Genomic DNA, 17743 nt, shown 5'->3' with positions numbered 1-17743 from the left:
AAAGCTAGACTTCTTGAGCAATCAAACTTTTACAAACTAAAATTCCTAGCTGACGATTTTGAAGAGGAAAGATCCTTGAATTAAAGACATTTTGATGCTCTTACCTGTAAATACTTGCTGTGCTTTCCCTCGCCTTACTCTCATGTCATAGCACCTAGAAGGAATGCAGAAGAAAACATTTGAATTAAATCAATAAAGAGGACACTATGTGACACGATCTAATCCACTCAGACCAAAGTTTGTAATTTGGATAAATTTAGTTTAAGCTTAATGATGAACCCGTAAGTCCTGGCATACTTCTTTACAAAATTATGAACTTTTTGTTTTGTATATTCATTTTCTTATGTATTTCATTGCTTGTTTTTGTTTTTTTTTTTTTTTTGTGTTTTTGGTTTCTTTTTTGCCTGTCTCAATTTCATTATAGCTGGTTTTGGTCAGATTGGATCAGATTGTATCACATAGCATATTGTAATTATTGCATACTGACAAAAAGCACACAACTTTTATTAAACCTTAAGGTCCAATTTCTCGAAGCTTAGCTAGTGGCCAGGCTTCCTAAGCTAACATGCTAGCCCTACCATTGGAACCATTTTATTGATTATCTTTTTAGGTAATGTACAGTGTGAAATTGTAATATTGGTATATAAGCCTAATTGGGCTTAAGCCTGGTTGCTTAGGAAGCCTGACCATGAGCCATGCATCAAAAAACCGGCCATTAGTGTCTGTATCATATTGACTACAGAGGATGCTATTTCCAAATTTATAAACAGTTTTTAGGCTACTTTTAGCTTGGTCTCTACCCATGTTCTGCTAATTGCATATAAAGGCTTTGATTTAGATTTAGGAATCTGGAATTTGTTCACAATGATTGGGTACAACAGTGAGGCTTTAGTTTCTGAAAATTTGAAGCTGATTTCTCAGTGAAAAGAAACTATCTGGTAATTAAATAGAATTGATCTCCAACTTCAACTTTCAATTTCACCAAAAGTCACATCAAAATACAATCAAAGCAAAGTGAAAATGGGTGAAATCTTGGAAACTAAATTAGACTTGAGAGTATGTGCAAATGAAAAGCAAAAAATAAATCTAAACCCAAACTCCTAAGAGCAGTACTACGGTACTAAATTGTGTGCTCTTGAGAGATTCTAATTTGATTACCCTTTTCTTTGCTCTTGTTAATTCTAAATTTGATTTACTTTCCTTTCATCAGTGATTTTCTAAACTAGAACTTTCTAAAATTTAAATTTTGCACTTTTGGAATAAGCATAGAATGTATTAATGAACCCAACAAATGGCAAACATAAAGAAATGTGATGAAGACAGAACCTGACATTCAAGATGATGGTAGGATATAAGTAGATACTTGAATTATCTCACGAGTGCACCTGTTGGATTCAGACACGATGGTTAACATATGTATGCAAGTAGTCTTTATTTATTTCAGCAGGCTTAATGCTTCAACATAGGCTTCAACATTAAACAAATTTAAGTTTTGAGATATTTTCTCAAAATATCAAGGGATATCTTAAGAACTGCTACTATACTTGGCTTGTTTGTACCCATTTGAATACATTTTCCATGCTGATTCCAAATATGGTCATGAAAATGTACAACTCTGAAATTTGTGAATTTTTATAAAATTTGAAACTTGTCGCCTGCAGTCGACACCCACATGAAAAGGGTTAAAGTTTTAAAGGTACTTTCAAGGCAAAAGATAGAGAAAATTGAATCTTGGAGAATGCCATATACATGTAAGGGCTAATGAAAGTTGATTCTATGTTTCCTGTCACCATCCCGCATCACTTTTTAATTCTAATGCAAACTTTCGTTATTTACATCAAAAAGACATCTGAAAATTGAGATGGAAATAATTAAAAATATGATTTCTCAAATTTCAAACATGCCCTACTGATGATTTCAGCAGTTGCTTAGTTGTAGGAGTAGAGTATGTAGTCAATAATGAAAAATTAAGGATTTCTTCATCGTGTTCCTGGTGATTACAAAAAAAAACTGTAAATTTCTTTTCATTTTAATAATCTCAAATACTTTCTCAATCTGTAAAAATGATCGAAGCATTAATCCCTTGTTTGTCATGATCTTACATCAACAGCATATGCAACAATGAAATTTTTTTTCATAATTTGTTGCATATGAAAAAAAAAAGAAAGAAATAGGCATACAGTCAAATAATGAATAATGAAGGAGTTACCTCATCACTTACAAAAATATGTGATGGGAAACTTAACACCAACTTTCTATAGGCACCAAAACCAAATTTGTTTGATCTTTGGATCAGCCGTTGATGCTGCTTCGATAATTAATGCTAAATTTGTATTGGTCAATATCAATACAGGTAAAGATCCACATGCTATCACAAATAAAGACAGTCAATTAATTAATTTCATAAATAATAAGGATCGGCCAAGCATTGACGGTCGATCGAAAGATCAAACTTAATTTGGGGTTTTTTTACTACATAAAACATTTTTATCGATTAATTTATACATTCTAGAATATTAGTATGTTGGTCATTAAAAACTGCATGAAATAACCTAATGGTCAAACAAACAAACAAACAAACAAACAAACAGACAAAAAAAAAAATAATGTACTCACTTGACAGCCCCTTCCCTTGCTGATGTGAACAGTAAGTTAGGATTTTTCTTGCCAAATTTGACTCCTGTTAGTGCACTGGTATGGCCTGCAGAAAAATACAAGAAAGGCAAGGAAATGGTTAAATTAGTCAAATTCATTTTTATAAACAACATTGTAAACAACTTACAAAATACACTACAGTAAAAACTCGATAACTAGCATATGTGCTTCTAGCTCTTTTGAAAACATGAGATTTTACCAAAGTCCACCGCATTACCGATTGAGCTAATGTGGTTGAGACACACATTGGCAGATTTACTTGTTCGTATATAACTATGTGTATCGATGATTTGCTCAAAACCCTTTACACTTAGTGGATGGGGCTCTTCAATAGTAAACACATATGCTAACTATCAAAATTTTAAGGTATGTGTTGAGAGGGAGGCAAAATTGTGTAAAAAATACAGAATAAGCCTAGTACAGAAATATCATACACCAAGAATACCCAAAAGGTGGGTCGAGGTACATGACAGGGAGCATACTCATGTTGTGGGTTATGAAACAAAAGCAAAACATGGGGGGTTAAGTAAAACTATGGCCTTTTTGTTGAGGACAATATTTTAAGTTTATGTGAGAGTTTGGAGAAAGTAGAAAATACCTTCCCCTTTGCTTTTTCCCCTGTAAAAATCATTGCTTCAGATTCTGCCACAAAACAAAACTGATGGTTAAAGATTTGACACACACAAATTCACTTAGCTTTGCTCTACTCAACAAGAGCAAGTGCAAACCGAGTTCAATTGTATTGTTTGCTCATTCAATTCAAAAGCTATATTAAAGTGAGCGAGCACTTCACAAATCATCATCCATGTGGCTCACAAATCCATCCAACAACACTATGATTTGAGACATGAAAATCTACTTAGGACTGAGGTGAAAACTATCAAGCCAATCTTGAGCTGGGCAAATTCAATTTTCAGTTGTTTTCCATGTCTCGTCAATTTCAAAAGCCACATTCGGCACTAAAAAAAAAGCTAAAAAACACCTGTTTTTCTTTAAAAAATCACTTTGCATTGCTATGACGAAATTAAACAAATGTAATCTTTGAGCCACACAAAATCCACTGCTTGTTTTTAGCTTCTTTATCTTGTAAATTTCAAAAGCATTGTTGATGTTGTCTCATTCAATTCGGTACAACTTATTTTCTCTTTCTGCTGCTGTCTTACTTTCTATATTTCTGTCTCTTCTCTCTCTTACGATCAACACATCCCACAAAAAAGTGACAGAAAAAAGGGACCAAGAAACTGTGATAATGGGGATATGTTTGTCTAATTTTGAGGACATTTCCACTTTCACTTCATGAGTTTCATCTGTATAACAGAGCATGACCATGCAATTATAATATTGCCATAGAGGTAAGGCTCCACCATGTTCCCACTTTGTGAATGTCCCCACAATGTGAATGAAGTTCCTGAAGTTTTGTAGTAACTTCCCTTCTCTCTTTCTCCCATCTCTCTTCTTCCTCCTCCACACTTTCTTTCTATTCCAGTCGAAATTTATACACCCCAGACATGACCTTAATCTTCTACACAGGGAGTATGAATTTCAAATGAAGTTACCTGAATGGGTGACTTCATTTGTAATCTATACCCCCATTTGGAAGATTAACATCATTATCTTCCATGGGGGGTGGATTTTAACTGGAATATCCCATTCCATTGCTTTTATCCAAAATATTTATCTTTCTTTCATACATGCCTCAACATCATAACAATAATATAATATAATTTCATTTCATATTAAATCAAATTGAAATTTTCCATCTATGTATTTCTTTCATACATAGTCAAAAATTATTACAAATATTATGACAATAACATTTCAATTTTTTATCTAATAAATATTCCATAGGCAGACACAATGTTTCCAGTCAATTATTCATATGCCATTGTTATTGCTTCCCTTTGAGCTATAACAGCCTCATCCCTGATGACAAAGTCCAAAGACCTCCATTGAATAATCATAGCCCAAAATTTGACCTCAAGCAGTGGATAATGAGTTTTTGTACCAAACACATTCAGAGGTCATTCAATGTATGTACAAATATATTGGTGTTAAAGAACTGTGTCCTGATAGATGAGCATGTTTTAGATCCTATAGTGTTTCCTTTGAAAAGTACTTGCAACTCTCAATACATTCATTTAATAGATAAGCATCAGAGCAAGGTTGCCAGATATTTTCAGCCCAATTCGTCAAAAAGTGGCCTAATCTTTTTCTTTACCATTGGATTCAATGAGACGTAAATTGTCGCAACTTAGAAATTGTGACACGATCAAGGGAAATGAGTCGGATGTCGCTAATATTGATGTTGAGATATTGGCAAAGAAAGTATTAAAATTCTTTTGTTTTATATTGTTTTCAGCGATTGATAAATTGACATAACTTCGTAACGAAAAGTCGTATCAACATGGGGTTTTCAGTTTCTGAAAGCTCTAAATGTCCTTTTAGAAACATATGTAAAACTCATTTTCGACCAGGGTCGACATGTGACTCATTCCCCTTGATCATGTCACAATTGTCACAACTTGGCTCTCTTCAAGCAGGTGTCAAAATTTTCTTTAACAATTCGCAATTTTTTAATTGTACATTTGCATGACCATATTTGGAATCAGCATGAAAAATGCATTGTAATGAGTACAAAAAAGCCTGTTATTGGTTCAGTGGTTCTTGAGATAGCTCTTGATATTTTGAGAAAATATCTCAAAATTCAGGAATGTTCATGTTGAAGCCTAAATTGGCCAAGCATCAAGTAAAAATCATCCAAAGTTGTACAATTGGGCTCCAAAATCATGCGTTGGTAACTTTGGATAGGATATCCATTATTATTTTGCTAACCTTACTGCAACCATTAATTTCCTTAATGCTGTATGTCCGGTGAAGGGGAGCAAAGCACTATCTGTTGTCATCTTAATAATCAATGGTATTTCATTTTGTTGTTTTAATATGATATATATCATTGAATACATTGATATTAAACTATATTACTGGAAGCTATATGCGGGCAAAACAAAACATGCACTTTGGCGTTGATTCTTTCAGTCCAAGGGAAGGAAGAAATGTAAAAGGGTCAAATGCATGTCAGATTGACACTCTTTGTAGGAGAGATGCAGGTTTATGCCCCTGCCATTCTTCCATACCACTTGCTGCAGGGGCAAGCGATGTGATGTATCAGCCAATGACAAGCCTTGATTGTGTTCGTTTGTCTGCAATATGTGTGTCACATTGCTCATCAGCAGCATGTGATATGAGAGTATGAAACCAGCAATAATAGTTCTGGGTGAGGATGGACAAAATATATGCACCATCCTTATGCAATAATTTCAGCATGAGGGTATGGAGAAGGTAATGGGGTCAAATCCATTTCAAACTGAGACTTTCTGTAGGATAGGTGTGGGCTAAGTTAAGGATGTGAATGGAGTTCCTCCAAAAGGAAAGACCTGCAGTATGCCTTGCTCTTTTATAATAATGTCACTGGAATAAAAAGTGTTAAAGGATGCATGACTTTCATCCACAATGGCAAATCTCCTGGCATTTCTCTTTAATTTGTATTTCCTTTTTCTCCACAAAGATATTCCTTGCTTGCTTGTTTGCTTGATTGTTCAATTTGCAAGCATGTTTGATGGCTTCACTGATTAATTGATCAATCAAATAGTGCCTTGGCCAGTTCATTGATTGAAGGGATGATAAAGATGATAAGGCAGAAGGATAATGAAAATAAAAAGTTCAGATACAAGAACCGATAAATGCTGTTTTCAAACTTTTTGCGTTAAGACCAAAAACATATGTCCTACTTTTAAAAAAATACAATCTACATTTGTGAAACTATATCACAAACAGCATATATTTTCAGGGTTCTATTTGCCTTTATCTCAAATCGAGAAAAATGGATAGCCTATACTGTAACAGTCCAACCTCTCTTATCCATCCATGATGGAACCAAGCATTGCCCAGATTAGTGAAAAATCCGGATAAAAGTGAATTCTATGTAATTTTGCATTGAACTTCTGAAGTATTAACATTGAGACAGGAAAATAATTAATCAAAATGGGGTAATAACAAAAGATTGTCTTTGAGTGCTGTATGTCACATAGATATATACGAGGGGGTATCCAAAAGTTTTTGACATCACCCAGAAGGGAAGGAGCTATATCGATGAAATTTTGTCAGTGTAATCACTGGTCCTTATGTACATTATGGTCCAAAATTGGTCTCTTAAGTATGTTTACTTTTTTTTACAAGTGGCGCTAGATGGGCAGTAGGCGCATAACCTTTTCATGATAAGATCCTCCACTTTCTTGAGTTTCTTCACTGAGGCCGCATCATCCGAAAGTGATGGACGTCCACTTCTTGGCTCATCTGTGAGGGACATGTGGCCAGTTTGGAAATTCCTTTTTCAAAAAGCAACAGTGCCATATGATGGGCAATCATCACTGTAGATAGCTTTCATTTCATTATAGATTTTCAGAGCATTGTAGGCCTAACCCTTCAAATGGAGGAATTTAAATCATGCTGCGTGCGTCAATTTTCACCATTTTACAGGTTATGCGCCTACTGCCCATCTAGCGGCACCTGTAAAAAAGTAAACATACTTATGAGACCATTTTTGGACCATAATGTACATAAGGACCAGTGATTACACTGACAAAATTTCATCGATATAGCTCCTTCCCTTCTAGGTGATGTCAAAAACTTTTGGATACCCCCCACGGTTGTTTGATGTATATAGAATTGGCTTCATTATTAAGAAAATGCAAACTATAGATGGCGCTATTTATCAGAAATCATATTTCTTAATTTGCAAGGGGTAGGTAATCAATACTGCCATTTAAACAGGTGGAATAGGTGAAACAAGCAACAAAGAAATTGTGTAAACATATTTCATCAAAAACTAAAACGAATTGTTTTTATTAAAAGCCTGAAAGAGTAATTTCCAGCGTCTAAATAGCGCCACCAATCTTGTCATAAATAGATACATTTTATATCCGAAAAAGCCTAAAAAATGCTGTGAAAGTGAATAATGTAGTAAATAAGGGGAAATTAAAGTTGAAAATAACTCAAAAGCATCTGTATACATTAGTATTGACCGCTTTAAGCTGTTTAAGCCTAAAAAATTGGTTTGTTCACGATGTTTGTTTATAAAACTAATAAATGATCACATCGAACAACCGTGCCCCTCGTATATATATGTCCTTCTAAATGCAACAGTGCATGAAATCAAGCCCTTAAATCATTTAACCTGTTTTCTCTGATGATCACATGTCCAGATATCAGAGGATCCGTATAAAAGTGGTCTGGATAAGGGAGGTTGGACTGTATCAGTTCTTGAATCTTAATTCTACAATAGCCGTGTTCAGACGGGCTTAGGGGTAAGTTAGTGTTAAGCTAACACGGCTACCTCTGAGGTAGCCGTGTTAGCGCCTCGTTAGCGCCCGTCTGAACAAGTACCGTGTTAACTACTTCGAAGCTTAACACAGAATATTTACCACAGAGAAATCTCTGTGGTAACGCGCTAACACGAAGCGATCGTTCCGTGTTAGTGCCCGTATGAACAAGATTCCGGGGTAAGCTTGACCTTATGGATACAACACTTACAATTTCGCAGTATTTTAAATTTCTTTAGCATAAATTCACAATAATTTATCTCTGTTTCTCACCAAGAATGAACATGATGAAAGAAGCACCACAAAAACAAACAAAAATAAAAATAACAAAACAAAACATTAACTGGTCAAAAGAAGAAACGGAAGAGCTGATAAGTGTCTTGAAAGACAAAGAAATTGAGTGGAGAAGAAAATAACAGCTAAAAAACATGTGTAGGACATAATTGCCCTGAAACTAAGAGACATCGGCTCCCACAGTGTACTTGCAGTATAGCAAACGGCCCTATAACTTCCAGGAAATTCCTATATTTACCACGAAGTAAAGACCGAGCCGTGCAGCTAACACAGAGTGCTTAGAGTTAAAGACCACGAGGAAGGAACGTGTGGACAAGTATCCGTGTTAAGTCATGACCTTGCACTACCTCCGTATTACGGTAACACGGAGGTAAGCTCCCGTGTGATCATGCCTAGTGATGATTTGTTTGAATTCTTGACGTCATCCTATTATGCCGCAGTCGGCCAGACAATTAACAAATCAAAACTTCACCATAAAATCTGACAACAGGTGCAACTCCTTTCCAATTCCTCCTTTTCTGTATTCTCTGTATCACACTAAACTAAAGTGCATCATCTCCATTATCTCACTCAAATTTCACACAAACAAGCCTTTTTTACAGTGGGCAGGCACCATTGGGCTATTCCACTTAAAATCCATACACCCCTTAATGAAGACATGCCCTTACTCTTCCACAAAGGAAATCTTTGAAATCTACACCCCCTGTGTGTGAGATTGAGGTCATGTCTTCTATAGGCGATGTGTGAATTTCAAGTGGAATAGCGTATTTATAGGATATAGTTTATTCAGGTCACATTTCATGGGACAGGTGTTTAAGGATCAATAGCTATCTTAGGTTCTGGCTTTGATTGTCATTATGCAATTTTAACCTATTCACAGTCGGTTATTTGTAAACAAGAGTCCCTATCAATTCTGTGTTTATCCCAGTGAAAGTGTACAAAAAATAAAATTGTGTATTTTAAATTACATAAAAGAAAAAGATAAATCATTAAAATTGTATTTTTGAAATTAAAAATTTGGCAAACAAACCAGGAAAACAGCATATTGGTAAAGTTGAAGCCCCATTAAAATTACATGTAGCAAATTTCTCTTCTGAAGTAGAGAGATTACAATTTTGTGCAAAATGTCCAATTTTGTCTTTAATACACAGCTTTCGGGTATCAGGCTATGTTTAATAGCACATATATACCAATAACAAAGATAAAATATATGAAGTAAATGTGTTGTAACTTAATAATTATACATTCACAACATACAAAAGAATAATTTTTGACCTCTTTTTATTTATGAATAAATGACTCTGAATTAAAAGTAATTCTTAGAATTCTTAGTCAATATTTTACCTTTTTTGGACAACAATTCAAACAATTATGCCAATAATGCAAGCAAAGTTTTCATTAGTAGCTTGTTCCTGTTTTGCCCTTTAAAAAAATCACCCACAACACCTGATTTGCAGTCATTTTGCTAATGGCCACATGGGAACCTGTCTGGTCACAAGGGTTGAATTGCTGTCGATCTCCGGTTTCATCAGATGGACAAAATGTCCGGGTATCAGGTGTACCGCTAATGTGTAATACAAGACGTGCTTTGTATTACCCGAGATGCGGCTAGAGGCATGACTGACCATCAAATGTCTTAATGTTCAATGGGTTTTATTTGTTATTGGGATACGAATTTGAAAGAAAAAAAACAGAATTCTTCTCAGAAATGAACGTGCTTTGTATTGCCTGTACAGATGTGGATAGAAGCATTGTTGACCATGCTCACATCAAATGTCTCAATGTTCTATGTACTAGCCATATGCTTCAACAAAAAAAGTTCAAGTTTAGAGATATTTTCTCAAAATATCAAGAACTAGCTTAAGAAGCACTGAACCCAGAGGATGATTTAAGCACTTCCCACCACGCCACTGTGTTGACTTGCGGTTAGCACAGCTGTATGAGTGAACATGACACCACTGCTCGCACATTGCATTGACGGGCATGGTTAAATTTGAATTTGGACTGGTATATTTACAATAAAAACGCATTCAAAATGCTAGTCGATTTCATATTTTATGTTACCTACAGAAGGTGTGAATTATCCTTTATGCATACATCACTTTTGTTCTGAAATCGACCAAGTACTAATGACACACGCACAATTCTTAAACAACATCTTTTGCACAGAATTCAATGGGATTTGAAAAGTAAAGTGGCAGTTGAAACTCTAGTGATAACACGTTTGCAGTGCATGATGGGGCTTCCTTAAATCATCCTCTGCACTGAACCAATACTACTTTGATCAGCTCGTAATCGGCGGGAATTGTTTGGCTTTTACCACTACGCCGAAAAGTAGACCCACGTTAAGAGTGATATAGTTGACCTGTCATGTCTATAATGTGCGTGTTAAATAAAATAGACAAAGTGCAGGGCTTGAAATAATAATCTGTGATACTTCTGGCGGTATGTCACAAGACAATTCTCAAAATAAAATGTATTTATGTTGATCCGCGATGCTATAAAGGCCCGCCTATTACGAGCTGATCAAACTATTGGCTTGTTTGTACTCATTTTAATGCATTTTCCATGCTGATTCCAAATATGGTCATGACATGACTGGAGAGAGTTCATGTTGAATGAGTTTTATTTGGTATTGGGATTGAATGGGCAAAATACAGAATTCTTCTTAGATATAAATATATTTTGTATTATGTGGATAGAGGACCGTCCTCACATCAGATGTCATAATATTGAATGGGTTTTGGTATTGGAATGGACAAAATACATAATTCTTTTTAGAAGAATTTGATAAACAAGTCAGTGATATTAGGGTGTGCTAGAATTGGACTATGCTTTGCAATGTGTAGTAATTGAACTATTTTTCTCAAAAACAGTTGAGATTTTGATACCACTGGAATCCTTTGGCTACATAATGTTTATGTGTACAAAATTTCTTGCAGATTAATTCATTTAGCAAAGATATCATCAAATTTGAATAACATTCTGGTGTATCAGAACAAAAAAACAGTGGCCTGTGGAGCAGTGTAATACACATAACTCGCAAATGCACAATCAGAATCAACTGAAATTTTGGGAATAAGTTTTTTTCGTGGATATCTACTGAAAAATGTCATAAAATAGAGGATGCTAGGATCACAAAATACCCCTTTAATGTGTACCGTAGTTTATATTTTGAATTCTACCATAAAACATGAACTGTCACCTATCTTAGCACAGTAAAAAGAATAACATATGTGACCATCCACATCGAAACGCTCGTAAAGTCGGCCCCTGGTCAATTTTGTTTTCTTGCGTATTTAGAAAATATATATCATATGCTTTACAATGATATATCATTGAACTTCAAACAATATCCAGAAGCGGGGTTGTGGCTTGTTAAACTTTGCTACTTCAGTAAAAAGGTACATTATTTTGGTGCTATAATATATCTCTTTTTCTACATTGCTGGTATTAAATATCAAATGGTCATAATTGGCGGTCACTTCAAATCATCCCCAAGTCAACGAGGTTCAGGAATGTCCTCTCATTGTTAATTGTTAGTTAACTCACCACTTGAACAGGATTAAGCCAAAGCAAACAAAGACTAAAGCTATTTACTATTAGTATAAGCTTATTATCCTCTTCAACAATAGGATTAAAGATTTGTATTTGACTAGACTGAAATGAGACACTTGTAGGACAATTATTAGGTGCATTATGAATACAAGCTTTTTGCACATTTTGGAGTGTAACTCGAAATATAATTTGCCGACTTTACGAGCGGTTTGAGATGGATGGTCACATATTGTATTCACTCATTTTCAGGAATTTTGTTCAAAGTAGGTCCTTTAATATTAAAATTATTCATCTTTTTCACTGTCTCATACTCTGCTACCTGGCAACCATATTTGGATAGCTGCATATAGTGGTGTTTTCCCATTTGACGAAAGCCCTTAAAACATAGCTTCGGGCTTTCAGGAACAAAATGCAAGTAGGTCTCTATGTTTTAGATGATGTATACTCAAATATAAATAAAATATTAAAACAATATTGGGATTTAGTCAATGAGCTACTTATCATCTACCAAGTGGATCTCAAGAAGCTGCCGTGGAGCGCGATTTAATACAGCTACAGCCAGTGTTTACTCAAGAGGCCGTATGACGTGATTTTGGCCCAAGATTTAGTGCACAAGAACTTGAAATTCTGTATAACAATCAGCCAATTTGAATAATTTTTGAACCAAAATTATGCCAATTTGGGGGTAAATGCTTAATGTGGCACACCTAATGTCCAGATAGAATAAACAATGGTCTAAAATATCATATAAACATATTTTTCACTGATACCACGTTGGGATATCTGCATACATAAGCCGCGGAAGTGGGAAATGGAGGCTGTGACACATCTACCTCCCCCTCAATTTTTCCATGGTTAGACATACATACATACATACATACATAAAGGTATTTATAAAGCGCCTTTAAAATTTATCAAAGCGCTGAACAAGGAGAGAAAGGATGGAAAAAAGAAACACAGCGGAACAACATCCCCCCCCTAAAATCTAAATAGAAGAAAAATAGAAACAAATAATTGCCCTGTACATCTTCCTTATTAGCCCGAAAAACACAAAGAGTTTTGGGCCAAAATAGGGTAAAATTGTAAACGTTTGTGCGCTTTATGCACACTGGCCCATTAAACACCAAAATTTACCTTAATTCGGGGCAAAGATATTAAAGATGAAATTGAACATTTTTCACACACTTTGGGTGCAAATATCTCAGTCAAACTGGCACAAAATATGCCTGTTCCCTCTTAATGTTAATGCTTCTGCTGCCACTGGCTGCATACATTTGAAGGATATCCTTAAAATATAAACAAATTTCAAGAATTGGTCCAAGTAGGACTGCAAATTATTGAGTATATATCCTCAAATAAAAAGAACACCTTCAGGACTGTCTCCTCATATACACGTATGTGACCATCCAGCACAACTGAGCCCTGAAGTCGCCTATCATCATTTTTGAGATATTCAACCAAATATTCTGCTTGAAATTAGCTTTAAAATGATGTATATCATGTCTATAGTACTTGACATTTAAGAGCTCTTGAACATAATTTTTTAGAAGTGGCTCTATACCTCAAAAAATAGATTTTTCTGATATTTTGTGCAATGATGCATGTTAGGGTGCTGACTACTTGTGTGACTAAAAAAAATTCAAAAATCGGCTCGTTGCCATGGAAACGGCCAAAACCCAGATTCTGTCATTTTGGGCCAAATTGGCAGTGAAATTAGTTAAAAACATGTTATTTCAAGTGTTAAGCTGCAACTAAGCCATATAATGCTGGTACATTACATTAAGTTCTTGTGAAAGGACATCTATTCATCTGATGATCAGCATATTTAGAGGTCAATAAAATTTTCTTAAGGGTACGTGCAGAGCCCATCTGTCGGGTGTATTTTCACTTTTTCATAAAATGTCATTTTAGCACATAAAATATCATCATGAAAATCAACAACCCGGTGTTGCCAGGATTTTGTCCATTCTAGTGTGGGTAGTACAAGCTAGGTACTTTACATTTTAGTAAAAATCAGCTTGGGCAAATGTTACTTCTAAATACAGTGTTGCCAGAAAAACCGGTATTTTTGCAAATTGACATTTTGTCAAATTACGCCTTTTTGTCACAATTTTGTACATTTTGACAAATATTTTCCTTCAAGGTGAATCCAAACAACACTTTTTCGTCTTTGTAAATATCTAAATACTGAAAATTCAAAATTAGTGTTGCCAGAGGTTTTGATAAAACACCCAATATTAGTATTTTACTGATAGTATGATTTGTTGTTGATGGTTTGATTGGGAAATGCTTATTTCTAATTTTCATACATCGAATAGATTGTTATATGAATGTTTAAACACCTGAGCACAAAGTAAGTGTTGCCAGAATTCTTGATAAAACACCCAAAATCATAATGCCATGATCCAGTCCTCTCACGCTAAAGTTGAAAACGTCAAAATTGGGTTTACTATCATCAATAGCGTGTCCTAAAAAGCGTATTCAAATTTTAAAAACCCCACGGTTCTAGTATTATCTAGTACAAAGTTATAGTCAGGGTAATTATGGGTATTAATTTTGTTCTTTGTTTTCTATTGAATTTTGAACTGGTCACTCAAACCTTACTGGACTGGATCAATAATAATCAAAAATATTGATATCAATTTCAGCAATAATTAAAAATATATAAATATCGTTATCAATAATAAACAAAAATATTATCATCAATATCAAAAATATTAACATCAATAATATCAATAATAATCAAAAATATTAACATCAATATCAATAATTATCAAAAATATTAATATTAATATCAATATAATCAAAAATAATCAAAAATGTAAATATCAATTTCAATAATAATCAAGAATATTAATATCAATATCAATAATAATCAAAAATATTAATATCAATATCAATAATAATCAAAACTATTAATATCGATATCAATATCAATAATAATCACAAATATTAATATCAATATGAATAATAATCAAAACTATTAATATGATTAATAATCAAAAATATATATCAATATCAATAATAATCAAAAATATTAATATCAATAATAATCAAAAATATTGATATCAATTTCAGTAATAACTAAAAAAAATATTAATATTAATATCAATATCAATTATAATCAAAAATAATGATATCAATTTCAGTAATAATTAAAAAAAATATATATATCGTTATCAATAATAAACGAAAATATTATCATCAATATCAAAAATAAACAAAAACATTGACATCAATAATATCAATAATAATCAAAAATATTAACATCAATATCAATAATTAATATTAATATCAAAAATAATGAAAAATATAAATATATCATTATATCAATATCAATAATAATCAAGAATATTAATATCAATATCAATAATAATCAAAAATATTAATATCCATATCAATAATAATAAAAATATTAATATCTATATCAATAATAATGAGAAATATTAATATCAAAATCAATAATGATCAAATATATTAACATCAATATCAATAAAAATCAAAATATTAATATCGATATCAATAATCAAAATATTAATATGAATATGAATAATAATCAAAAATATTAATATCAATATCAATAATAATCAAAAATAGTAATACTAATATCAATTTTAAAATATTAAGATTTTGATATTGTTGATATTGATATTAATATTTTTGATTATTATTGATATTAATATTTTGCTTATTATTGATATTAATATTAATATTTTGCTTATTATTGATATTAATATTAATACTTTGCTTATTATTGATATTGATATAAATATTTGTGATTGTTATTGATATTGATGTTAATATTTTTGATTATTATTGATATTGATAGTTTTGTTTATCATGTTTATTAGTGTTATTGATATTGGTATTAATATTTTTAAATATTATTGATATATTGATGTGAATATTTTTGATTATTATTGATATTAACCATAGAACTACGAAGTATCACCCCAAGATTTCTTATCCGTCATAAAAAATGCGCGCATTTACGCCCCGACCTAAACTAATCATAGATCCATCCTTTGCGCTCATTTTAGTGTAAAAATGTTTACCAGCACCTTACCTGGGGGTAGTACCGGCTGTCAAAGATGACCATAGAGGGGGCGTTGGTGAGGGCCACCAATGGTTTCTACAGTAAAATAAATTATTTTCATTTCGCTCATGTAAAATTATTATAAGCTATTGATTTTTTACTTGTTAGTTTGAGGAGAAAATTCGGTCAAATTGCATTTTTTGTAGAATTTTAGCCGAAAATCAATTTTGCCAATACTTTAATAAATAGCTGACATTTTCCAAATTTACATGGGCGCCCTCACATTATGACGTCACAGCGACATTATATGAGAGGAATGTTTGTACTTATTGGTATCACTGGGGTAGAGGAGACCCATAGCTATACATTGATGCCAAATATAACGGATGACGTTTATAATTGAAAATTAGGGGGTTGCAACCCCCTTCGTAGTCCGTGTTACAAAATATGGCTCAGTAGTTCTAGGGTTAATGTTAATATTTTTGATGATTGTTGATAATGATGTTAATATATTTGATATTATTAATATTATTCATTATTCATTATTTATATCGATATTAATAGTTTTGATTAGTATTGATAATGATGTTAATAGGCCTACATTGATATTATTATTAATATTGATGATAGTAAAAAGATTTGATGTTGGATCATGGCACATATAAATATATATATATGATTTTGGGTGTTTTATCAAGAATTCTGGCAACACTTACTTTGTGCTCAGGTGTTTAAACATTCATATAACAATCTATACTATGTACATTCGATGTATGAAAATTAGAAATAAGCATTTCCTAACCAAACCATCAACACAAAATCACTAAAATGCTAATATTGGGTGTTTTATTAAGAATTCTGGCAACACTAATTTTGAATTTTCAGTGTTTAGATATTTACAAAGACGAAAAAGTGTTGTTTGGATTCACCTTGAAGGAAAATATTTGTCAAAATGCACAAAATTGTGACAAAAAGGCGTAATTTGACAAAATGTCAATTTGCAAAAATACCGGTTTTTCTGGCAACACTGTATATAGAAGTAACATTTGCCCAAGCTGATTTTTATTAAAATGTAAAGTACCTAGCTTGTACTACCCACACTAGAATGGACAAAATCCTGGAAACACCGGGTTGTTGATTTTCATGATGATATTTTAGGTGCTAAAATGACATTTTATGAAAAAGTGAAAATACACCTGACAGATGGGCTCTGCACGTACCCTTAAGAATAACTTATTGACCTCTAAATATGCTGATCATCAGATGAATAGATGTCCTTTCACAAGAACTTAATGTGATGTACCAGCAATATATGGCTTAGATACAGCGAACACTTGAAATAACATGTTTTTTCACTAATTTCACTGCCAATTTGGCCCAAAATGACAGAATCTGGGTTTTGGCCGTTTCCATGGCAACGAGCCGATTTTTGAATTTTTTTTAGTCACACAAGTAGTCAACACCCTAACATGCATCATTGCACAAAATATCAGAAAAATCTATTTTTTGAGGTATAGAGCCACTTCTAAAAAATTATGTTCAAGAGCTCTTAAGTAGTGAAAAATCAATTAAACAGTCAATAAATCCTTTGTTTCCTATTGTTTATTGTTAAGTTCAATGGAGCATATCTCAATAATAATAATAATATTTAATAATAATATTTATTTGAATTACTTGCAATACAAAAGTAACAAAATAACAGTACATTTGACTTTACATTTCTTAAACAAAAAGCAAGTAATTCAGGATGAGTGAATGGGCTATAAGTCCAAACACATGAGTGCCCACTCATCCTGCACATGAATAAATAGTTAAAACTCAA

General features: G+C 32.9%; 1 protein-coding gene across 1 annotated transcript in view; it reads right to left on the bottom strand.

Moving 5' to 3' along the window:
• Nucleotides 1–17743, bottom strand: part of LOC140146543 (WD repeat-containing protein 89-like) — a 286375-nt gene that overhangs the window by 64817 nt on the left and 203815 nt on the right. The window contains exons 4-5 of the mRNA XM_072168419.1: nucleotides 2617–2701; nucleotides 105–154 (exon numbers count right to left, since the gene is read on the bottom strand). Coding sequence (XP_072024520.1) covers nucleotides 105–144 — 40 coding nt within the window. The 5' untranslated portion in view covers nucleotides 145–154; nucleotides 2617–2701. The remainder of the gene's footprint in view (nucleotides 1–104; nucleotides 155–2616; nucleotides 2702–17743) is intronic.

Source organism: Amphiura filiformis, chromosome 2 (genome assembly GCF_039555335.1).
Source record: "Amphiura filiformis chromosome 2, Afil_fr2py, whole genome shotgun sequence".
Taxonomy (NCBI): Eukaryota; Metazoa; Echinodermata; class Ophiuroidea; order Amphilepidida; family Amphiuridae; genus Amphiura; species Amphiura filiformis.
Note: the sequence above shows the minus strand (reverse complement) of the source record. Positions and strands in the feature narration are given on the sequence as shown.